Raw genomic sequence first — 26,215 nt, 5'->3', positions numbered from 1 at the left:
GGAGTTGAAGTTGTTTGAAACAATGTTCGTAGTACTGCTTGGCCTACTGTGGCCTGTTGTGCTGTTAACACATCCACGCAGTAGTGTTTGGTAAACGTATGAGGCGTAGACCATGTGGCTGCCTTACATATTTCAGTCATTGGAATATTTCCTAGAAAGGCAATCGTAGCACCCTTCTTTCTAGTTGAGTGTGCCTTTGGTGTCATAGGCAGTTGTCTTTTTGCTTTGAGATAGCAAGTTTGAATGCACTTAACTATCCATCTAGCAATGCCTTGTTTTGAAATTGGATTTCCTGTATGAGGTTTTTGGAAAGCAACAAATAATTGTTTTGTTTTCCTAATTGGTTTTGTTCTGTCAGTGTAGTACATTAACGCTCTTTTGATGTCTAATGTATGTAGTGCTCTTTCAGCTACGGAATCTGGCTCTGGGAAGAACACTGGTAGTTCTACTGTTTGATTTAAGTGGAACGGTGATATGACTTTTGGTAAGAATTTAGGATTTGTTCGTAAGACTACTTTATGCTTGTGTATTTGAATAAATGGGTTCTTGTATGGTAAATGCTTGGATTTCACTGACTCTTCTTAGAGATGTGATGGCAATTAGAAATGCAACTTTCCATGTTAAGTATTGCATTTCACATGAGTGCATAGGTTCAAAAGGTGGACCCATAAGTCGAGTTAAGACAATGTTGAGGTTCCACAAAGGAACTGGTGGTGTTCTCTGTGGTATTATTCTCTTTAGGCCTTCCATAAACGCTTTTATGACTGGTATCCTAAATAATGAATTTGAGTGCGTAATTTGCAGATAAGCTGAAATTGCGGTAAGATGTATTTTAATGGATGAAAAAGCTAGCTTTGCCTTTTGCAAATGTAGTAAGTAGCTTACAATGTCTTTAGCAGATGCGTGTAATGGCTGGATTTGATTATTATGACAATAATAAACAAATCTTTTCCACTTATTTGCATAGCAATGTCTAGTGGTAGGTTTCCTAGCTTGTTTTATGACCTCCATACATTCCTGTGTACGGCGTAAGTGTCCGAATTCTAAGATTTCAGGAGCCAAATTGCTAGATTCAGCGATGCTGGATTTGGGTGTCTGATATGTTGATTGTGTTGAGTTAACAGATCTGGTTTGTTTGGTAGTTTCACATGAGGCACTACTGAGAGGTCTAGTAGTGTTGTGTACCAAGGTTGTCTTGCCCAAGTTGGTGCTATTAGTATGAGTTTGAGTTTGTTTTGACTCAATTTGTTTACCAGATATGGAAGGAGTGGGAGAGGGGGAAAAGCATATGCAAATATCCCTGACCAACTCATCCATAACGCATTGCCCTGAGACTGATCCTGTGGGTATCTGGATGCGAAGTTTTGGCATTTTGCGTTTTCTTTTGTTGCAAATTGGTATATTTGTGGTGTTCCCCATCTTTGGAAGTAAGTGTTTAGTATTTGGGGGTGAATCTCCCATTCGTGGATCTGTTGGTGATCCCGAGAGAGATTGTCTGCTAACTGATTCTGAATCCCTGGAATAAATTGTGCTATTAGGCGAATGTGGTTGTGAATCGCCCAATGCCATATTCTCTGTGCCAGGAGACACAAATGTGTTGAGTGTGTTCCTCCTTGTTTGTTGAGATAATACATCGTTGTCATGTTGTCTGTTTTGACAAGGATGTGTTTGTGGCTTATTATGGGTTGGAATGCTTTCAACGCTAGAAATACTGCCAGTAGTTCTAAGTGATTTATGTGAAAGTGTCTTTGCGGAGTGTCCCATTGTCCTTGTATGCTGTGTTGATTGAGGTGTGCTCCCCACCCCCTATCATGGAGGCATCTGTAGTTATTACGTATTGAGGCACTGGGTCTTGGAAAGGCCGCCCTTGGTTTAAATTTATATTGTTCCACCATAGAAGCTAGGTGTATGTTTGGCGGTCTATCAACACTAGATCTAGAATTTGACCCTGTGCCTGTGACCATTGTGATGCTAGGCACTGTTGTAAGGGCCGCATGTGCAATCTGGCGTTTGGGACAATGGCTATGCATGAGGACATCATGCCTAGTAGTTTCATCACCATTTTGACTTGTATTTTTTGTTTTGGATACATAGCTTGTATTACATTGTGAAATGCTTGTACCCTTTGTGGACTTGGAGTGGCAACCCCTTTTGTTGTGTTGATTGTTGCCCCTAAGTATTGCTGTGTTTGACATGGCTGAAGGTGTGACTTTGCGTAGTTGAGTGAGAAACCTAGTTTGTGGAGGGTTTCTATGACATACTTTGTGTGTTGTGAACACCGTTCTTGCGTGTTGGTTTTGATTAACCAATCGTCTAGGTACGGGAACACGTGTATTTGCTGTCTTCTGATATGCGCAGCTGCCAGGCATTTTGTAAAAACTCTTGGCGCAGTTGTTATCCCGAATGGCAACACTTTGAATTGGTAATGTACCCCTTGGAATACAAACCTTAGGTGCTTTCTGCGCGAAGGATGTATCGGTATATGGAAGTATGCATCCTTTAGGTCTAGTGTTGTCATGTAGTCTTGTTGTTTGAGCAATGGGATTACGTCTTGTAATGTCACCATGTGAAAGTGATCTGATCTGATGTAGGTATTTAACATTCTGAGATCTAATATTGGTCTCAGTGTTTTGTCCTTTTTGGGTATGAGAAAGTACAGAGAGTAAACTCCTGTTCCTTTTTGTTGAATTGGTACTAATTCTATTGCTCCTTTTTGTAGCAATGCCTGGACCTCTAGTCCTAGAAGATCCATGTGTTGTTTTGACATATTGTGTGTTTTTGGTGGGACGTTTGGAGGGAATCTGAGAAATTCTATGCAATAACCATGCTGGATAATTGCAAGTACCCAAGTGTCTGTTGTTATCTCCTCCCAATGTTTGTAAAAATTGCTTAGTCTCCCCCCCACAGGTGTTATGTGTTGGGGATTTGTGACTTGGAAGTCACTGTTTGTTTTTTGAGGAGTTTTAGGGCTCTGGAACTTCCCCCTATTCTTTTGGAATTGTCCCCCTCTATATTGCCCCCGAAAACCTCCCCGCTGATATTGGCTTTGATAAGTGGGCCTTGTTTGAGAGGTTGTGGGTTCTGTAGCTTGTCCTCGAAACCCCCCTCTGAACTGTGTTTTGCGAAATGTGCCTCTGCTCTGTGGGGAGTAGAGTGCGCCCATGGCTTTGGCTGTATCAGTGTCTTTTTTAAGTTTTTCGATAGCAGTGTCCACCTCCGGCCCAAACAACTGCTGTCCGTTAAAAGGCATATTCAGCACGGCTTGTTGTATTTCCGGCTTGAATCCTGACGTACGCAGCCATGCGTGCCTCCTTATTGTTACTGCAGTATTTACTGTCCTTGCAGCTGTATCTGCTGCATCCATTGCTGACCGTATCTGATTGTTTGAGATACTTTGTCCTTCCTCCACCACTTGTTTTGCCCTTTTCTGGAACTCTTTGGGTAAGTGTTCTATGAAATGTTGCATTTCGTCCCAATGAGCCCTATCATATATCAGCCAGAAGTGCTTGTGAATTGGCAATGCGCCATTGGTTTGCTGCTTGTGCTGCAACCCTTTTCCCCGCAGCGTCGAATTTGCGACTCTCCTTGTCTGGAGGTGGTGCATCTCCCGAGGTGTGAGAGTTTGCTCTTTTGAGAGCTGCCCCTACTACCACTGAGTCTGGTGTTAATTGCTGCGTGATATACACAGGGTCTGTGGGCGGTGGCTTGTATTTTTTATCCACCCTTGGAGTTATGGCCCTGCCCTTCACCGGTTTCTGAAACACCTGTTTGGAGTGTTTCAGCTTTCCAGGTAGCATAGGTAAGCTCTGGTATTGGCTAGGAGTGGAGGATAGTGTATTAAACAAAAAGTCATCCTCTATTGGTTCTGAATGCAAGGTGACATTATGAAAAGCCGCTGCTCTTGAGACCACCTGCGTGTAGGATGTACTGTCTTCAGGTGGCGACGGTCTCGCTGGGTAACAGTCTGGGCTGTTATCCGATACCGGCGCATCGTAAAGGTCCCATGCGTCGGGATCATCCTGACTCATTGCAGTACGAGTTGGGGATTGCATTAGTGGTGGAGTGACTACCAGTGATGTGTGCATTGATGGTGGTGGAGATGGTGGCGGAGTTGTTTGTCTTGCCACCTTTGCCTGTGGCTGCTTGTTCTTTTCCTGAAAGGCAAGTTTTCTTTTCATTTTAATTGGGGGAAGAGTGCTTATCTTCCCTGTGTCCTTTTGAATGTGGAGCCTCTTTTGTGTGTAGTCTGGCTCTATTGATTCAAGTTCTTGTCCGAACTTATGTCCTTGCATTTGGGAGGACAATCCCTGTTCCTCTGTGTAGGAACCTGATTTCGGTTCCGAGGCTGGATGTTTCAGAATGGAAACCTTTTCGGTAGCCTTTTTCGGCTCCGACGACACTTTCTTTGTTTTCGGCGACGTAATCTCTCGGGCCGACCCATTTCGGTGCTGCTGTCTCGGGCTCGAGATTGCTGTGTGCCGGGTATCTCGACCGGAGTCGGATGACTTCGACACAAGCGTGCCCTTTTTCGGTGCCGATGATAGGTCACCTGTTTTTCGGGTTAAGCCATGGCCTGTTGGCGGTGGCGTCCCCTGGGCTTTTGTGGTCTTCTCGTGAGTTTTATGTTTCGACGTCTTACTCACGGTTTAAGTTGTTTCTTCGGTATCGAGCTCGTCCGAGTCCGACTCATGGATGGAGACGGTCTCTTCTTCCTCCTCCAAATGCCTTTGTCCTGTCGGCGCCGACGCCATTTGCAGTCTTCTCGCTCTTCGGTCTCTTAATGTTTTCCTCGACCGAAACGCCCGACAGGCTTCACAAGTATCTTCTCTGTTTTCTGGAGACAAACACAAGTTACAGACCAGATGCTGATCTGTATAAGGATACTTGTTGTGACATTTGGGCAGAATCGGAATGGGGTCCGTTCCATCAGCCTTGAAGAGACACGTGGCCGGGCCGACCAGGCCCCGACGGGGGAATAAAAAAAAAACACGAAAGGCCACCGGAGCTCTCCAAAAGTCGGTGTCGTTCTGTACTAACTAACCCGATGCCGAACGCAAACAATACTGACGATTTTTCCAAGATTCTAACTAACTTTCCGAACCGAAACACGGAGCGAAAAGGAACACGTCCGAACCCCATGGCGGAAAAAAAACGGTCTAAGATGGAGTCGACGCCCATGCGCAATGGAGCCGAAAGGGGAGGAGTCCCTCGATCTCGTGACTCGAAAAGACTTCTTCGAAGAAAAACAATTTGTAACACTCCGAGCCCAACACTAGATGGCGGGATGTGCAGAGCATGTGTATCTGCAGCTACACATGCCATCGAACATTATATATATATACATACATATACACATACATACATATACACACGCCAGCAGTTCTCTTGCAGTTGCAGCTCGCGTCTTCAAAGCAATGCACATACCCCAACTGACACGTTTCAACTGTAGCTTTTAGGCAGCAATAAAAAAAAAGTTAAGTAACTCTTGTGATTATGTTTCTGCTACAAAAGGATCTGACTTTTGTCTAGTGGCAGTTTTGATGCCAAAGTAGCGCAGAAGGTTTATATGCCAACTGAAAGGATCAAAACTATATTATATGTGAATAGCGGAGTGGACTAGTAAAGCCAGCCATTATCTGCGCTATAATACAAATGAAATGTATGTTGGGGGGGAGAGGGGGGAGGGCTATGAAGAGATGAAGGGCACTTTTGCTTGGTGGTAGTTCGGGAATCCGAGGAGGATGTCATGGGAGGGGAGCACCAATAATGATTGTTGGACTGGGCGCTAGAGGCGCTAAAGACTGTGCCGACTGGTATGTGACAAGGTGAAGTAATAGTGTGTCTTTTTTGTTTTTTTTTGTGTCTTGAGAGAACATGCTGATTGAGGGAAGAAGCGAAGGTAAGGTGACCTCTACTGTTGCAGGTATCACACACACACACCAGCAATTTTGTGACTGTCTACAAAGGTTAGTGTTTTAGAGCGACAGTTTAGCCAGTAGCAGAGATGGCATCTCATTGGATGAAGAGCTGTTCAAGCCCTAACTCGGGTTATAGAGGACAGCTCCGACTTAGGATCAGAGACTGAGACAGAATCTGATGGATAGGGCAATGGCACAGACTCAGAGTGATTTTTCAGTTGAAGGAGTCCCATTCGATAACTCCTTTTCCAGTGATTATGAAGGAGGTGATGAGGACAGTCCTACTGTCCGTTCGCAAGCACAGTTTGCGCAGCGGGACAATAGCGGGTTAGCCCAACCCAGAGAGAAGATGCATGCGGAGGCAAGCACAGAGAGTGTTCTCTCTTGGGAGCCCCTGCAATTTAGTTCAGCCCCAAATTCCACCGCCCAAATCGTATTGTGGAGACATCAAAACTATCTATCACAAAACACACTGGTTTTGTAAGGCAGGCACCTGCGTTTTTGGTCCTGGGCTCGGCGGACACATAAGGGGAAACATACCAAATCCAGATATTTCTGAAAACTAGACAGTGGGAGCCCACAGAGGTGTGACTTGTGTGGATTTCCCAAAGTTTTCTTACCCAGAATACCCTGCAAAGCTGAAATGTTGAATAAAAACTCTTATTTTCTCTTTTTCTGTTACACAACCTACAGGAATATGCTGGGATCCACTAAATTCCTACCACCCAGTGTTTCCCAACCTGCCTAATAAAAACACTACCCTACTTGAGTGCTGTACCTAGTGCTTGCAGCAGGAATGGATCACCCCACGGTCAACAGTTGCCCTCATGTAAGGCCCAGCATTGACAGTTGTCTGATCTATTCCTGTTGCGGGCACTAGGCCTACCCACACAAGTGAGGTACCATTTTTTATCAGGAGACTTGGGGGAATGCTGAGTGGAAGGAAATTTGTGGCTCCTCGCAGATTCCAGAACTTCAGTGTTTTTTTGCCAAATATTGAGGTTTGCAAAGGATTCTGGGTAACAGCCACCCCCATCTTGGATTTCCCTAGGTGTCTAGTTTTCAAAAATGCACAGCTATGGTAGGTTTCCTTAGATGCCGGATGAGCTAGAGGCCAAAATCCACAGCTAGGCACTTTGCAAACAACATCTGTTTTCTTTGAGAAAATGTGATGTGTCCATGTTGCGTTTCCTGTTGCTGGCATTATGCCTACCCACGCAAGTTTTTAATCGGGAGACTTTGGGGAACACAGAATAGCAGAACAAGTGTTATTGCCCCTTGTCTTTCTCTACATTTTTTTCCTTCCAAATGTAAGACAGTGTGTAAAAAAGACGTCTATTTGAGAAATGCCCTGTAATTCACATGCTAGTATGGGCACCCCGGAATTCAGAGATGTGCAAATAACCACTGCTTCAACACCTTATCTTGTGCCCATTTTGGAAATACAAAGGTTTTCTTGATACCTATTTTTCACTCTTTATATTTCAGCAAATTAATTGCTGTATACCCGGAATAGAATGAAAACCAATTGCAAAGTGCAGGCCATTTATTGCCTCTGGGTACCTAGGGTTCTCGATGAACCTACAAGTACTATATATCCAAGAGACTACCAGAAGACTCCAGCAGACGTAAGGGTATATTTCTTTCAAAAATCTGACATGGCAGGAAAAAGTTACAGAGTAAAACATGGAGAAAAATGGCTGTATTTTTCACCTCAATTTCAATATTTGTTTATTTCAGTTGTTATTTTTTGTTGGGAAACTTTGTATGATCTACACAAATGACCCTTTGGTGAATTCAGAATGTTGTCTACTTTTCAGAAATGTTTAGCTTTCCGGGATCCAGCATTGGTTTCTGTCACTAACTGGAAGGAGGTTGAAGGCACCAAAAAATAGTAAAAAATTGTGTTGAAAAATGTGGTTTTCTGATTCAAGTCTGCCTGTTCCTGAAAGCTGGGAAGATGGTGATTTTAGCACCGCAAACCCTTTGTTGACTTCAATTTACCTCATGTTTAAAACACATTCCAGTAAGCAGATATTAAAGGCTGGGAGACAGTTACATCCAGGAGGTGTGGGAGCTTCCCTTCTCATACAAATGTCTCAGTGGCATGAAAGAAGTCTTTCTTACCGGTAATGAATGTGAGACTTCAGTCAGCCATTCGATGGTTTGTAAACAGCTGTCCTTGCATGAGGCGTGTAACGTGTCTGCAGCGAACTTGGCTTGTTATCTGAAGGGAGTACCAGTCCCCTTGATTAGACCTACGTTCCAGGTGCTTTCAAATGGCAGCTATGTCCTCCTCAACGGTGAAGACTTATGTGGGATGCGAGCCGGAATAGTTTGTTGTTTCCGTCTCTAAGGTCGTTATATGCTGTGGGAACATACTTTTTCCCCCCACTAAGATAAAATGTGAATTTTGACAAGTTGAGCAGGCTTAAGGCTTTATTGCCTGAAAAGCATGTGGCGCTTACATCTGCACGCGAGACCTGCGCACTTCAGGTGGCAAGGTCGTCAGCAGAAATATAGTCCCTTTTAAGTACAAACTTTCAGAGACACTTTGGTGAACTCGTGGGACAGATATTTAATGCGTCCGGTACAACTGGAATCGCACATTTCTTTAAAGCTGTTAGTTCTGGTTTCATTCACACCTTCTCCTCCATATTCGGTTTAATACCATCAGCCATCCACTCAATTTTTTCTAGTATTTTCGGGGGATATCCAAAAACTTTGGCTTTATAAGCTGGCATTCTGCTGTTGCTATTTTTTATGCGCAATGGCTGTCCCGCGACAACAAGGAGGAATGAAAGCGCTACCATCATATGCACGATGCAGTATTTTGGAGCAACACTCCTGGAGCAATTGGAGTGTGGCTGGTCTTTGTCATTCAGACCGGTTTTACATGGTGTGCGCAGCCCACGTTTCGGTGCCTCTGGTGCTCTTTCGAACACGCACTGGAATTCTGTCTTTCTACGCAGCGCTTGCTTTCATTGGACGCTGATCTGTTAATGTTCTCACGGAGGGTTCATTACCAGACATGGGCGTTGAGGTTGCATTTGCTACGGGAAGCTACTTATGAGTTGCCCTTCCTGGAATATATGGCTCGTGACTCATCATTGGGCACACCACGGAATGCTGCCTTGGCTGAGGCTATGGAACATGACTGCTCCTTGATCCTTCTTGGTGATGACTTTCCAACTTCAACATCGGCCGAAGTGGAAGATTTCCTGTCCTCTATGGTCCCGGAATCGATTGGAACTTTTCAAAAATGACTTTGCCTTTTGAAATTTGGTTTTATGCCACATGCTCATGTTTTAAATTGTCTTTCTACATGCTCACGTGTCCCTTCGACTTGTCATAATTGACAATGCTTTTACATATATATCTTAGGTTGAGCTTTTAGTAGCAATTTTATATGTCCTTAGGCTTTGAACCACCTTCAACCGACAAGGAGAGGGTGTTTTGTAGCCATTTTAGCCATAGCTCCATGCATGTTATTTTAACACACTAGGCCAAGCCGCTGTGCACCTTAACCTAGATATATTTTATTCGGCTTCATTTTATTATTGTTACAATAGCCACTTTTACAGTCTTATTTTATTTTCTGTTTATCTAACTGTTTTTGCCTAGGCCACCACTCTGTTCGCAAACAAGACATTGTTGATCACGCTGTGCTTCTTGCAAGCTACAGCACAGTACATTGCCGGTGAACGTGGTAGAAGTTTAGTCTCCAACATTCGTAGAAAACACACATCCTTATGCAGGGACATTTTCCCAGAACATCAGCTGTGTTGTTATAAGAACACTTCCTTGTCCCTTACACGTTAGAGGAAGATTCCAGCCAGAGAACCACAACTGTATGCTGATTGCCAAATGCTTCGCTACAGATGCTAACGCAGACAACAGGCCTTTGCTCAGGTATGGGGGATGATGTCTTCCCAGGGGAACCTAAACGGCAGAATTAGAGTTTAACATGCTGTGCTCTATCAGAGTCTAGGTAGGGAGTAGCCTATTGACAACCGTGACAATATGATAGCGTTATTTTTATGCTTCACTCTTCTTGTCACAATTTTAATACTGTCATGTTGTGTCATCCTGGTTATTGCAGCTCACGCTTTGCTATCTAAGATGCAGTCATTTATTAAACTCTTTATTGAAACATATACTGCCTCTGTTTGTCATTTATATATGAGACTAAATGTAACTGAGAGAAACGCATGAGACCTGAGTGACCACGGCTTCCCTGAGAAACCAAGTATGTCATGCACTCGGCTGTCCAGCCATCCCTATCCTTGGGTAGAGATGAGGCACTGCAGGTTAGCCAGAGCAAACCCCGGATTGGAGCGACAGGTGTCACCCGCAGTGGGTTAGACTTAGTCTCCCACACCGCAGGCGATTCTGCCGCTCAAAATCCAGTAGTCTCATTAGAATAATGAGAGCCTACGCGACAAGGGGTCCTATTTGATTTAAAGTTGGCAAAGTAAGTGCTGTAGGTCAGTGTTCATCTGTCTGACTCCAACCTTTATTTATTCAGAATGTCAACATCAACACAGATTGTGCATTGCTTCTACTTCTCACTTCCAACTGGCACTCAAATGAAAGTTGCATATGCATAAAAAAACGTGAAGAGTAGCTGAATATTATTTTAAGTATAGTTGAACCTAACAGAAGCTCTTCATACCCAAGCACGGCCACCTGGCTTTGATAAAGCTTGTTTAATGGAATGGCTATTATACCCAATTGCCTTTTCTTCTATTGTGGAGGAGCAGTGAAGTGCTACTTAGCAAAGTAACATCTGACTTAGGATTCTACAACACTGTCCTTATCCTTCAAGAAACAAAGGAGACAGAACCACTATTTCACCTCTTGGTTATTCAGTATCTTGCTCTGAAGTACAAGTCTGCCAAGTGAGCATTAGAATTTGAAACTTAGCCTCTCAGGTGGTTAAGCACAGGTGTGCTTGAATCCAAAGTGGATCTGTGATTTCAACATATCTGTGTAGGTGCCAACTTGGCAAGCCTGGAAAGCAGGGGCAAGGAGCACTAAGGAGCAAAAAAGAAGCACCGGGCTATGAGCAAGAAGTAATATCAGGAAGTTTAAAGCAAGAGATCGGTGCACAGCTACATGCTAACTTCAAGAGCATTCATCCGGTCATCTAATTTGAAAGAGGAAATATATAACTTAAAAAAAAAAAAACAAGTCAAGAGACCTAGAAAGACTGGTCTTTTTTCCCCAGACATCAAATTTCAGTTATGTGATAATGTGTAATACAAGTTTCCCTAAAACATCTTTACACTGAAAAATGAAGTTGAAAAATACCAGGAACTCTTACAGAAACAAAGTTAAAAGTATTCACATAACCTACATACTCTTGAAAATGGCTGATCTCGCATTGTTCCTCATTTCATCATTAGGATTACCTGATGTCTACATGGCACACAACAGTCCTCCTAGTTAATCTTTCCCCAACAGAAAAACTGCTCAGCCCATCAAAGTTTTCTGTGATTCGGTGGGTTAAAAACCGCAAACGGTTTGGAAGAGGTGGAAACAACAGCACTCTGAAAGAGAAGGGATAGCAAGTTAGAAACATTAGCTTATAGCATACATTTCTCATTTTAACTATTCAACTTCACACTTTTGAAAAGGTTAAGGAGACACAAGTTGTATGTAAAGTTTGGAAAGTAGGGTGAAAAGAAAATTATTTGCTTGCAACTCTAACTTATTTGAGGCAGCTCATTTTCAACCTTTTAGTGACAATGAAGATGGGTAATATGAGATGGAACCAAAGTTTATTTTATGGATATTGTTACTTCTAAGGCTCTCTACTATTATCAATCTATGGGTGTCACAGAACTCACAAGAAAAACCAGAAGCTGTACTACAGCAGAGCTAAGAACCAGAAGCTGTACTACAGCAGAGCTTTTTTTGTCCATTACCAATAATGTTGGTTCACTTCATATACATGCATTGCACCTTGCACCTCTCCAGCCCCAACTAACAGCACAAATCCTCACAAATGCACTCTTCCAAAAATAAGTAAATGTCTGTTTTGAGTCCGTTCCCGAGGGATCAGCAGGAGTGTGTTGATAACAAAAGGCAGCCTATGGACAAAGCATCATAAACGATTTAACTGATTTATACTCCATCAGCTTGGCTCTGCATTTATTCTCAATGTGTTTGTAGGCTGAATAACGGAAAACAGAAAGGGAGGAACCAAAAAGTAGTAACAGGCAGCTTAGGTCAGTCAAATAGGTTAAACTAAAGCTCTAGGCAAGTGGTTCCCAACCTGTGGTCTGGGACCCCTGGGGTCAGCGAAGCCTCCTCAGTGGGCCCGTGATTGCTTAGAAAATGAATTATTATTAATAGATTGTATACAAATAAAAGGTGGCAAAGTACATCTGAATTTTTTTTAGCGTGCTGTAAATGTCAAGAAATTTTAAATTGGACGATAAAAATTAAATTTTTACACTCGTATTGATTCGTAGGAGCGGTGCACGTGCATCAAACAGAACATAGTATGGACGATGAGCAGCTTCAATTGAATTTAGAGAAGCTCAAACCTTCCAATCAAATATATATATATATATATATATATATATATTTTTTTTTTTTTTTTTAATTTGTTTCCAGAGTAATTGACCACTGGAGAATTTCTTGGACCAGTGCCAAAGACTCAGACTTTGCCAACTAATCGTCAAAACTATCGTAGGCATGCGAATAATGTGCATTATCATTTGAAGCAATATGACGCGAGATGCGAGGCGCAGCTGCTTGAGGATGCGCTGAACACTGTGGACGCGGTGTGGTGTGGCGAGGACGGCAAGGAACTCGAAGTGCAGGTAGGAAGCCTCCCAGCCATGCGCCCGCTCACTGCCTGCCAACGGCCGCTCACCGCATCTTTCCTCAGCCCCCACTGCCACAATCGCATCAACCTCCAGGGCATGGTGCCAGCGCGGTCAGCTCTGAGGAGATTGAAGGCCCTGCTGAAGGCCAGTTACGGCCCACTGCAGCCGTTCTCTATGGGTTCTCATGGTTCTTGTGCTTCCGGTGCGTTGAGGTGGCCGCAACTCTCTGCAGCGATCCGGGACGCTGGTGGCCTGGCGGGCCCAACCCGCTCTCGGCGACTGGAGGGCGCTCACTGCGCATCTCTGCCTGTCTCCTGCCCAACATCCACCACTACCCACTTTCTAATCCACCCAGTCTGGCTGCCTTGAAACAGCCCAACGCGGTCTCTGATTTTGACCTTAATTCTGACCTCCTGTTTTCCTTCAGTTTGTGTACTCATGCTCCTCCCATTCCTCTGCTGAAAGAGGAGTTAAACCAGGTGAAGAGGCGGCGCAGAAAACACTCCTTAAGAGCTAGAAGGGCCTAGAAGAACCTCAGGAAAGCCAGGAGAGCTAGCAGCCTTCACAAACACCTGCCCCTCTTGGATCAATACCACACAGCTCAGCTCCAGCAAGGCTGCGGCAGAGGTGACTCAGCAGGGTATTGGTGGCATTAGGCCCCCTACAAGCAGGTTGAGCTCCGCACAACAGAAGCGGCCAAGCTAGGTCTTGGTGTGGCTTGCGGTAGGGTAAAGCTTCCCCGCCTTCAGTCTCTCACCTCTACACACAAACTTTTGCCGCCCAATTGAATCGCAGAACAGGTGCAAAAGGCACATGGCGCAGGTGCATGCAGCACTCCTCGAACAATTTCAGTATACTGCTCAGTCGAACGCAAATAAAAGGAACATGAGATCTGGTAAGAACCGGCAGCCAATTACAAACAAGCCACGCAAGAATCCCACCTCGAAGAACCTTCCAGCTGATAGCAGGAGCACAATTTCAAACTTATCACCCAGATGGGGGCCCAGTCATCAAGGATTGGCACACCAAAAGAGGGGAACCTATTACTCTCCTTTGAAAGATCCAATGGCTGCAATTTACGCTATCCCAGACGATGCCCCAGCACTTCCCACTCCTAGTATCCCACTCAAGAGGGGTGTCACAGTGGAAACAAGTGGCACAAGAGGTACACATCAAGGGTCATCACCAACTTGAGTCCTAAAACCGATCAGCCTCCAACCAAGACCCTACAGCATCCATCCACATCACCTCTGATCACGTAAAAACTCTAATAACGGTAGAACAAGTCCACCGGCCCCCCACAATGACCAATGAAGACATTTACATTCTGTCCTGCACCCATGGCACAGCCCAGGATCCCACAGCTGCCTGCTACTTGCCAACAACCCCAGTTGGGTACAGTCCGTACACAGACGACCTATGATCCCGCTCTCTTATTCTCAATGCCGACCTGATGCAGGCCCTAGAAAGTCAAAACCATCCATCTCGAGGACACCCAATGCAAGGGCCGGCAGTACAGTCTCACAGTGCTCATAGTCCTCGTGAAATCAAGGCGATATCCGTACTATCGGGGTCTGAAAAAGGGGGTAGTGCACTGGCATAGTCTCTGCATGGGGCAACACAAATGCCCTCTGCCATCAGGACCTCTCCAGCTCACCACTCGACACAGTGTACACCCAGGCAGTTCCACAAAGAGGTGTGTTTAAAAAAAAAAAAAAAAAAACTTCAGCAAACCTCTTCCCCCCTTGTGGAAAAATGACCAGCAAGCCAGAAAGACCCAACTCAAGCCCTTAATTATGCACACAATCAAAACTCAAGCATGCCCCAGTGGTGGGACAGCCTGCTTGCAACCCTGCAATCATCCATCAAGGTCTTAAATTTCCAGTCAGACAAGCTGGACACACAGATTGACATCATGAACATAATGGCAGAGCAAACTGCAGGAATAAATAGTCTCCATTTGCTTATCATCTCCAGGCAGGCTTCACATCAATCCGAGAGCACTGTTCCTGTGGCCCAATTATTGAAAAACTAGTGGCACTTCCAGACATAATGTCAAACATTTTAAAATCTCTACAGCCTGACAGCAAACTTGAAGTAATAATGACAATGCCCCAAAAACACGAAGTGGATCTCATTCAACACAAACCAATCAGCGACTCTTGAACGATCATCCCAGCCACTAAATCATGTCTCAAAGAAGCCTCACTGGAAGGCCCATCCTCAAACAGCAACTTATTCCACCTTCCAAAAACAACCAAAAGACAATGCAAACGCTTAAGGAAAGCCAGGAAGAAACAATCTGAACACAAGGATGAAACAAGAAATAGAATACATCCAATAATCCTTAAACAATCTGACAACTCAGCTCAAAAGAACACCAAAAAAGACACTAGCAAACGGTAATACAACAGTGCCCAAGTTCTGGCAGAATCTTCTCTGTCAGTCTCAACCCTAGACTCCACCAACCCCCCTAATGTTAAACAACTCAGGAACAAGAACAGGCCGGCTCCAGCCTCCCCCAGAAATAATATAAAATAATATAAAAGACAAATATGGAAAGAAAAAGCTGAAGGCAAGAGCATATTTTGGTCCAAACTAATATATGCTGCGAAAGGGAAAAATCCCAGGAAATTCTGGGAAATCATCAACCACTTATACACCAGAGGGAACTTAATCAATAATTTAAACATCTCTGAAAACGACTGGGCAAACCACCTTAAAACCATTTTTCTAATTAAACGCCAACCCCATGGAAATACTCCTCAACTTCCATTGTGGACACCTGAAAGGGGAAAACACCCCCGTGCCAGACGACAGGGGGACGATCGATCTCATTTTGTCCACCAACATGACACATCAAGTACTCCTTAAGGTCCGCTGAGAAGGAGCCCCTAGGCCAAAAGGCCTTCCACAAGCCATCTTTAGGGAAGAAGCAGCCTTTTGGTTGGAAGTGCTGACCTCCCTATGTCAGGAAGCAAGATTGGGAGGGGCCATCCCGGAGAGCTGATGCAGCTTCATAATCAACCCTATCTTCAAGGGAGGCAACAGAGACAACCCGGGTGACTACAAATTATAGATGGCGAGGCAGAAAAACTATGCATCCTTGCTCCTCGCTGGTCTAATAGCATGGTCAGAAAAACTTAATATTATTCCACCCAATCAAACAGGGTTCAGGAAAGGGATGGGCACCATGACGAATAGCCCAATAACCTCCGTTCTTATAGAGCAGACCAGACAGTACCATAGGAAACTACATCTTGGCTTCACTGACTTCAAGGCTGCCTTTGACTGTGGGACAGACATCTGCTTTGGAGTAAACTGAAGCTGTGGGGCCTCCTGGCCCCCCTACTGAATGCAATAATCTCTTTATACTCAGACATATGGATTCAAATAAAAATCGGTGATGGCATGAGACTTTCAGGGAAAATCTCCACATTCTTTGGTCTGAAACAAGGATGTGTGCCTGCCCCGCATCTTTTCAACCTTTTTTTGGCAGACCTGACTCCAGCACTGGATGCCGGAAGTGTTCACTCTCCAAGACTGGGTGGGGGATTTCACTGACACACTTTTTATACGTGGATGATCTGGTACTGTTTAGCTGCACTAAGGTTGGTCTACAAAGATCTTTAAATATCCTGCCCAACTACGTTCACTCCAACTGGCAGGAAATCAACATAACCAAACCAAAAATGCCAGTGGGATGCAGGCAGACGCCCAGGCCAAGAATGTCTTTAAACAACGTCTCGCTGGAGACTGTGCAGCACTACAAATACCTCAGACTAATTCTAGATGACCAAGGCACCTTTAATCACCAGAAGAAACACATCGCACAAAGAGCTTCAGCATTAATCTATGATTTCTCCCTCCATCATTTCACCCACTGCTGTCCTTTCTGCTAAAATGATCCCCCACACTAACTTATGCTAGAGTAGCCATGCGCAGCCTGGAAGAGTCCCAGATAGGTAAAATCCAGTTTAAGGTTTTCAGGCGAGTCTTCAGACTACCCAACTCTGCCTCAGCAGCGCAGCCACTGGAATTCAGACTCGTATGACAAGACGTGGCAGCAAAAGCAGAGGCGGCAAAAACCTGGTTTATAATCAGTCACTCAGCCAACAAACTGAATGATGCACTTTTGGCAGGCCCTCGAAAACGACCTCCAGCCCATAATAAGTACCTTCAGTCATCTATTAGCCAACTTCGGCTTCAAGATTTGTGGGGGGCAGAGCCAATATATAAATCATTTGCAAGAGGTGCTACCAAGGCCAGCAAACTGCTTTCGCTCACACAAAATAAAGCCAAAATTAATGATTCTAAAGCTCTATACCAAACTAGAGCCGGCTGCCTATCTTTCCACCACTTATGCACCACACATCAAACACCAGTTAATGATAATGCGATTAGGAAACCGGCCAACCTTCCGTCATGGAGAAACACTACTTCCGAGTCCTGCAGGCTCTGTCCATGCAATAAGGAAGACCTTGCACATATAATCTATACTTGCCTGGGCCTGCTTGACCTCCGAAGGAGGCTCCTCAAGAAAATGTTCAATAACAGAGGCATACCGGCTTGCAGAAGAGGCATACAGACTTGCAGAAAAGCCATAGCAGCGCGTTTCAACCCGCACGATCCAACTAAACTGTAAATTTGTCAACTTAACACTTGCGTTGCAACAAAAGGGACGCTTAGGTCTGTAGCGGATTGTACGGTACGATCAACACAGGACGACCTTCCACGCAAAACTGGTTTCTTCTTTGTTTGCTTTTATATACAATTCCCCTGTAAAAAGAATTTAATGACACTGGATGTTTTTCTTTTTCACGCATATGGTATCATTGTTATGGTTTTAATTAACTGAAACAAAATCTATCTATCTATCTATCTATCTATCTATCTAATCGTCCAACTGCGGAAACAGATGGACTACTAACTTCTGCACCAGCACCTTTGCAAAGAAGTGCAGGGCTGTTGAGAGTCAAAGCTTCTATATGAATAATGAGTTCCATATCAAGACTGAACAGTGTAGAGGATCATGTGGAAGCTAGTGAAACCCCTTGTTCAATAGCTTTTCATCATTCATGATATCGAACAAACAGGTGTAACTTACTCTGTACAAGGTAGAAGATAAGTTCATAGATGCAAGGAGTCAAGAATCATCGCTGCCACTGACGATATCAGAGAATTCCTCAACCGCGAAGAAACCGCCACCCTGATCCTCCTCGACCTATCTGCCACGTTCAACACCGTCGCCCACCACACCCTCATCAACAGACTCCAAAGCACCGGAATACAAGACAACGCCCTGAAATGGATCTCCTCCTTCCTGATAGGACACACTAAGAGCGTCCGACTAGTTCCTTTCACCCCTAAACCCAAGAGTATCATCTGCGGCGCACCCCAAGGTTCATTCCTCAGCCTCACTTTGTTCAATACTTACATGACATCACTGACTGACATTATTAGATCTCACGGACTCAAGATTATCTACTACGCAGATAATACTCAGCTGATCTTCTTGCTTACTGATGACCCCTACAATACCAGAACCAATATCTGCAATGCCATGACCACCGTAGCCGACTGGATGAAAACTAACTGCTGAAGCTCAACTCCAACAAGACGGAAGTCCTGGTCTTTGGGAAAAACACCTCCATATGGGACCATAGCTGGTGGCCAGTTGAACTTGGACCCACTCCCATGCCTACAGACCATGCTCACAACCTTGCCATCATTCTCGACAGGGAGCTGCCTATGAAGCAGCAGATCAACGCAGTTGCCTCCTCCTGCTCTGCAGAATCTTTAGATGGATCCCAGCCAATACCAGGAAAATTGTCACCCGGGCCCTCGTCACCAGCCACCTCGACTACAGTAATGCTCTCTACGCCAGCAAGCCCTCCCAGCTCCTAAAGAGACGCCATACAATACAGAACACTGCCACCAGACTCATCCTGGACCTTTCCAGGCACACCCCCCACCTTAGAAACCTCCACTGGCTAACCGTCCAGAAGAGGAGATGTCATTTTAAGCTCCTCAGGCACACCAACACGATCAGGGCCCGGACTACATCAACCACCGTCTACACTTCCACCAACCTACCAGACACCTGTGTTCTTCCTCTCTGACCCTCGCGGGGGAAGAGAGAGAAGAGAGAGAAGAGAGAGAAGAGAGAGAAGAGAGAGAAGAGAGAGAAGAGAGAGAAGAGAGAGAAGAGAGAGAGAGAATCCGCTACAGCTGGGGCCGCTCCTTTCCCTATGTGGCCGCAAAGTCCTGGAACGACCAACCCCCTCCCCTCCGAATTGTACCCTTACTGGCAGACTTCAGGAAGAGACCCAAGACCTGGCTCTTCGAGAGAGACATCGCACCCCAACGCCCAGATACCCCCAGGGGTGACAGCAACACACTCTCAAATGACTGATTAATTGAATATGTCATCATAAGAATACCATAAACTGGGTTCATCTTTCACACCTCTTTATCCACCAAACTGTTAAGTGCCCTGTCCCATAACATGATAACTACACCTCAGTGGTCATCATGCATGACATGGAAACACCTTCCACATAGGATATACTTAAGAAAAAATAAAAAATAAAAACACTCTTCCAGCCATGCACCCTACACAGCTTAGTTTGCTGCCCATGTACACAATGCCCCTTTGGTGCCCCACACGGGGATAGTAAGTGCAATGTAAATGATGCAATGTAGTACACTACAATATGAGAATAATCCTGGATGTAACTGGACCAAAATTATCTAAGGTATATAAGGAAAACCCATTGCTTTCAGAACCTACAAAACTCTAACTCTGGATGACCCTGTCGAAACTGAAATTTAATGACAGCAAATCAGAGGTAATGATTATAGGTAATGGCGCCCCTACCGCCCCTCTGGCTATGTACTCTGAGGCTTTTAACAGCCTGCCTCCTCCAATAACACAAGTAAAAAGCCTCGGCTTTCTGCTTGACCCACGCTTAACTATGGAGCCACAAGCTAAAAGAATCTCCTCGATCTGCTTCGGCTTAATTAGAAGTGTCAGGAAGATTCTTGGACTTCTGCCATTCGCTGCCAGAAGAATTCTTGTACAAGCCCTAGTTCTCTCCCGCCTGGACTACGGGAACTCTCTATATCTTAGTTCTCCAGATTATGTAATAAAGAGGCTGCAGGTTACGCAGAACGCAGCAGCTAGACTTCTCATGAATACCTCAAGGCATCTTTCCGCTAAACCAGCACTTGCAGCTCTTCATTGGCTCCCGATTAAGCAGCACATTCAGTTTAAAGCTCTGTGTCTTGTTCACAGAGCCTTACACAATAAGGGTCCCCTTTCCCTTCGAAAACTGATCTTTCTTTACTCGCCCCTTAGACCTCTTAGATCTCGTTCTTCTCGACAGGTTTACATCCCTTCGGTCAAGAGATCATGGGGAGGTAATTTGTTCTCCATCAGGGCTGCTCGGCTCCGGAATGCCCTGCCCTTTGAATGCCGTCAGGAATCCTCTGAACTTCTCTTTAGGAGGAAGTTGAAAACCATTCTCTTTCCCAGTTAATCTGCTTCCCCTGGCTCTTCCGACATTCATGGTGTACTTTAGCGCTGGGATGCCCCCGGGTAGCCATGCGCTCTACAAATCTATAAACTAAACTTATCTAAGTTGGAACAAACATCTGTTAAACCACTGTAAGGTTGTAGTGTGGGCAATTCACTGGAGCATAAAAATCTTCTCTTCTGTTGAATCAGGGGTGTGGAATTCCTATAGCCTGAAACCCAGAACATATTGTTTGGCGTGAAGGACAACAAGTTTTCATGTTTACTTTGTCCTTGGGACAGGTAGGCCCAATCCTCCCCCGCAGCACAACCCCTTTGGCAGCCAGTTTACAGGGAAGAGAACTGTCTGTAGTTGAGGTAATGTGTGTGTCCATATGTTAATGCTGATCGAATTTGTATTTATAGTTCATTAATCCAAAGTCTTTATTATTATGGTGACTGCTCTAAATAAATGAAAATAAATGTTGTAAGCTCACACTGCACTACAGACAGTGGTTACAGTAAATGTGTACACGTTTCAAATGTTTTATAATATGAGGCTATGTCTGATGCTCCCAGAATGCTCTTTGATTAGATGCAAATGTTTGCAGAAGCTTGTAAGCAACCTTGATGATCCTTTGCTTTCAAAATAAAATGTTCAGAAAAAATTAAAGTAGGAAAAAATGCTTTGCTAATTTACTATGAACTTTTAGGTACTATTTCTTTGAAGCATCATTTATTAAATATGTTGATGCATGCTAGTATTTCAAAAACATATTCATAATGGAAAATCTCTCTAACCAGATTGAACAAGGTTATGGGAAACATGAAAATGAACAAGCACTGGCACAGACAACTGATCCAACATCGGTGGTCAGACTTTCAGTTTTGTCAATGCATGTCTTGTTTTGACATTGCTTTTGTACAATATTATTGTTGCTGGAGCTGCCAAGCACTCACCACTATAACAAACACTGGCAAAAAGCAAAACACTTTTTGGTCTCATTGCCACAGTAGTTTCTAGCACTGAACAAAATTACTCTGTGTGCTAATATACTCCCTGTGGAAGAGCAGAATGCTATCACTCACAGTAAAGCCAGCCAAAAGATGGATAGAAAAATAGAATTTTGTAAACAAAAGATCATGGTTAACGCCAGACCTAATTAGGGGCCCAATTCTTAAAGAAAGTCACAAAAGTGCACCCATGGTATATGTCTTTGCATTAGTGCAGAATTATGACTTTCATGAATTCACAAGAATTTACAGAAGTAGCCTAGGAAATAGTACTCCTGGAAAATATTTGTTAACTATTTTAGCACGAGCAAATATGCATGTGTACGACTTTTCATCCCCAATCCTTGAAGAGCTTCCACTTCTGCCCTTGCCAGGGGTTCATTTCCAACCTTTCTCAGTGTAGGAAAAGTTTAGAGAAGAGCTGATGAAAATCCTTAAAACATGTAAGTTAGTAGGTTTGCACAGACTCAAAGGCATTCCAGCCCTGGAACTATTGCTTACTGCTTCCTCCGGCCCCAGTATGTAGATTTGTGGAAAGGTGGCAAAATAAGGAAACTGTTAGTATTCAAGACCTACTATAGTAGTAACCCTGGCATAATCAGAGAGGCTATTACAGAGCTCTTATATAATGAGATTGCTACCATAATTTGTCGCTGCACTACTTGACATCAAAAGGACAAATAGATTTATGAAGCAACCTGTTCCATAGACAAGTAGATATTTTATTAAATTCCAGACCCCTGTAAATGTATGACTCACGTGCGGGAAAAATAAATTAACCAATTGTAAGGCTGAGATTCAGTGATTGAGTAACGCAGATGGTATTAACTAAAGTTATCGTTCATGTTTATCCATTACCACAAAGTGCCACATAACTATTGACTCTCCAACCTCAGACATGCAGGCAAAAATGTATTTATAACTAAGTGTCTTACTTTTTCTGGTTCTTTTCATGTAGAAACTGTTCAAGTTCCTCAGTGACTGTGCTGTAAAATTCCTTCTCCGAGCCATTGAGGTAAACATCATCACAATAGGACGTCGCCAGCGTGACAGTGGACAAAGAATCACTTAAAGCACTACAAAAGAAAATCATACATTGTCAAAGGTAGTTATAAAAATACACATCACAAACTGTATTCTGACTGCTCAGTTGCTAAAGATGCAGTACACATATAAGATTGGTAGATAAATTCACAACAAACTTTCTCTGGAGTGGCAGAATCCATATTAGACTTACTATACCGCTACAGAATTGTCCCTGCATCATAATCGCTGCAGTGTCCCAGGGAATGGAGGTTTATTCAAGGGAGCACTGCTGGTCCAACTTCTGATTAATCATAAATACCAGATTGTAAGACTCAAAAGCACTGATCATATACTTACTACTCTTTTCCAACTCTGAATATAATGCTAATAAACAGCATTTGAAAATGATCCTTCCAGGCAAAACAAATGCATTTCTGACGGAAGACAATAACAACCACGACAGATAAATCTCCAGAAGCACTGCTGCCAATCAGGAAGCATTTACCAAAGACACTGGGCACTTAGATTGTCAGTATCTTCCAAAAGATAACGCAAAAAGGCTTCTTATCTTCTAGTCTCACTAATTATGCTCAACAATGAATGGCAAGGATGTAGTGAGGAAAATGTTACACATCTACAAAGTTATTTTGAGGGTCATTAACAAAGGGAACCAAACCTCAGCCCATCTAAGTGTGTAGCATTTGTCTGAAAACCTGATTAGCCCACATGGCATATCCCTGACGTCACCTTCACAGCTGCAGTCCAGATTCTTCACTAGTCTGACCTGACCTCACCTACCCTGGGCAAACGGTAAGAAACCAAGAGACAGCTGCTCATATGGACTATGACATTCACTGAGGTTCACTAACAGGTAGGATAACCATTTTCCAAAGGCTGAGTAGCACCAAGGACAGGTGGGTGGAGCAATCTAGTACAGCAGTGCTCAGCTGCCCCATCTGCCCACATACAACCCCACAGACACTTGTTACTAAGAATGTTCCCAGAGCTCACTGTATCCTGAACAGAACTGGAACTGTGTTGTAGCATGCCACAGTCCCAGCTGGACAGAATGTTTACATTAGAGACTGCTCACTGCTTTGGTTCCAAGATGGCTGGACAAGGAAGCAGCATTTTATTTTAATGGTCCTTGAAAAAGCCTGGATCATTGCAACAACCTTTGCTGTGTCTTAAATCACAGGTAGTCAAACTTCACCCAAAAACAATGTTGATGCAGGGTCAATGAGACGCAAGGCATTGCGGCTTCTCACCACAGGTGAACCTGAACTCTGAAATAACTACACAGGGTTGGGCGATTGTACACCTTCTCCCTAAAGAATCCCTCTTCTGTCCATGAGGAAAAAACGAAGGTTAAAAACTAATATTGTTATCTGTATTCCAGAGCACTTCTGTTTATTTGGTACGGGGTGCAGAAGGCCAAAATATATGGTGGATCTTGTATTTTTATACTGTTAGTTGGGAGGAGGAAGCATAGAATTTTCCAAAAGTCACTTTAATCTATGTTCATAGTTGCCTGGAGGCCCCTCTTTAAGAGGGGAACATTAAATTGCTGACTCATCTTTAGCAAATTGGGATTTTGATGTGCTCTTCTTAAAACTGTACTCTGTGAAACGAATTATACAATACAAGTTGTTCTATTAATGCACAGTACAGCAGGTGACCCAAAGCTCTCAAGCTCCTGAGCCATAGACCTGAATCAGTCTTCTGACATTCTGGCGTCACAACAAGAGATACCTGTAAAGAGGACACTTTCATCTGCCACAAATCTAGTGAAATACTGCAAGGAGTTTAATTTAACAGTTAGCATGACTGTGCTGTGAAAAGGATACGTGTGATACAATGATGGATGGGTGCCTGCTAGTACAGTCTTTATGTTGATGAGCCTCTCGGAATGAAAATCTACTAAGCCCATCTGCAACTCGTACTTTTGACAGCCCAAACAGGCTAGTTGAAGAAGAGACAATTTTGTCTGCCTGGTAACAAAATACTCCTGTTCAAGATAAGTAGCTGGCTCTAAATCTACGTCTCCCTTCTTGAGCCTTGAAAAAGCTTGTGAAGATGAAGTCTGCCTTAGCAGAGTGAACCAGTATTTGATTGGCTAGACAATGAGCTATTGACCCAATTGCCCTGAACATGGGCTATAAATGTCTGAAAAAATTATAATTAGATCATACAAACAGCAGAGGAATGTGCCCCTTTCAGATGTAGACTAATCAAAAAAGTGTAATAATTGATTTGTGGACATTGTACCTCAGGAAAACACCACGGCGACTATCGTTTTTGAGTTTTTTAAAGGAGGGGTGCGCTCCGTGTCCCTGCTCTTCTCCCCACCCTGCCCGCAAATATTTCACCACCTTCAATTGCAGCGCTGTTCTATAGGCGCTGCTGTGTAGGTGGCGAAATGTCCATCGGCAATATAAACACAGTACAAAGTCTTCAAACCCGAAGAATGCTGTGTCTTAGTTCAAAGAGGACTCTTTAATTACCAAAATCATACTTTGTTGACATCAGTCCTCCAAGAAAGTTTTTAAGTAGACAAATGAGATACTACAGGGTAGTGAGCGAAATACACAAACAATGCTGGTTTCTCCTCTAGGATTACCTTCTCGCCTAACCCTGAGAAAATTTTACTTTGGACAATTAAGGAACTTTCAAATACTGCTTCTGGAGTAACTTCTCAGGCTTTCTGTAGCTAGCTTAATTAGTAAAGTCTATACATCCGAGTACTGAGTCAGGTAATGTTGCCAGTGTGGGTAACATAGTGAAGTTTACAGGCATGAATTGCAGGATCTGACCAAACCCAGACACCTGACAGTTCCAAACCTGATTGAGAGGGAAGACATGTAAGAGAAGGACGACAAAATTGGGACATGTCTGAGCTAAACTGAGAAATAGTATACCAGAACACCCCTACCCCCATGTACAGACCAATGACTAAGTAGACAGGGCCAAAAGATCACCTATTTGGAAGAGCCTTGACACTGTGGAGGACAATTTTGGGACCCCATAATCACCGTCACAGTCTAGTAGGGTTCGATGGCGAACCCTACCAAACTGTTCTGTCTGACGAATGTGGTACTACAGAACCGCACCTCCACCAGGCATGTATAATGTGCGACTAACCCACGGACAGGGTACTTCAACAAGTGAAGGCGTCTTAAAATCGGGTGAGAGAAGTAGGCTTCACAAGTATAAATGACACTTTCGTATGCAAGGCAGGGAAAATGGTTATTGGCCCTGACGAAGGTCCTAAGACTCGATTAGGCTCTTAGAGAGGGCCAAAACATGTTGGCTTTGGATTAATGTTTCCAGGGAACATTGTTCACCGACAGGAAACAAAAAATGACTTGGTTTTATCTATTCCCTTGGTACCCTATAATAAAGAAAAATTATTGAGGTATACCCATATTGTTTTAAAGTATGATCTAGATCCCTTCTAATGTCCAGTTGACATTTTATATATAGTACTCCCAAAAGTTCATGGTTGAATCCGCCCCGGTAGTGTCATCTTACCCGAGTGTGGATAGACAGCTGATGATGAAGCATGTCACTATTTAGTGGGTGAGTCGTCTATTCCAATTTTTGGAAGAATTCAACAGGGAATCAGATGAGAGTTTAGACTCTATTTGGACGAATGGTCCGGACTGATTATAGCTCCCTCAACATAGTTACTCTGGTGATAGTGCAGAGCAACTATGTTAGAAATGGGGTCTCTAGTTGGCAGTCGGTCTGCACCCTGTCCAAGTAGGGATCCTCATTCTAGTCAGGATAAGGGAGATACCTGCTCAGATAACCCCTGCTCACCCCCTTGGTAGCTTAGCACGAGCAGTCAGGCTCATCTCAGAAGCCATGTGTAAAGCATTTGCACACAACACACAGTAACA

The 26,215-nt window shown here is 43.9% G+C and overlaps 1 protein-coding gene across 1 annotated transcript in view; it reads right to left on the bottom strand.

Annotated features, from left to right (window-relative positions):
* The window catches only part of R3HCC1 (R3H domain and coiled-coil containing 1), a 287,331-nt gene that overhangs the window by 163,207 nt on the left and 97,909 nt on the right, over positions 1-26,215 (bottom strand). The window contains exons 3-4 of the mRNA XM_069212662.1: positions 22,223-22,363; positions 11,333-11,470 (exon numbers count right to left, since the gene is read on the bottom strand). Coding sequence (XP_069068763.1) covers positions 11,333-11,470; positions 22,223-22,363 — 279 coding nt within the window. The remainder of the gene's footprint in view (positions 1-11,332; positions 11,471-22,222; positions 22,364-26,215) is intronic.

This window comes from Pleurodeles waltl, chromosome 11 (assembly GCF_031143425.1).
Source record: "Pleurodeles waltl isolate 20211129_DDA chromosome 11, aPleWal1.hap1.20221129, whole genome shotgun sequence".
NCBI classification, from domain to species: domain Eukaryota; kingdom Metazoa; phylum Chordata; class Amphibia; order Caudata; family Salamandridae; genus Pleurodeles; species Pleurodeles waltl.
This window is presented reverse-complemented; position numbering and strand designations above follow the sequence as displayed.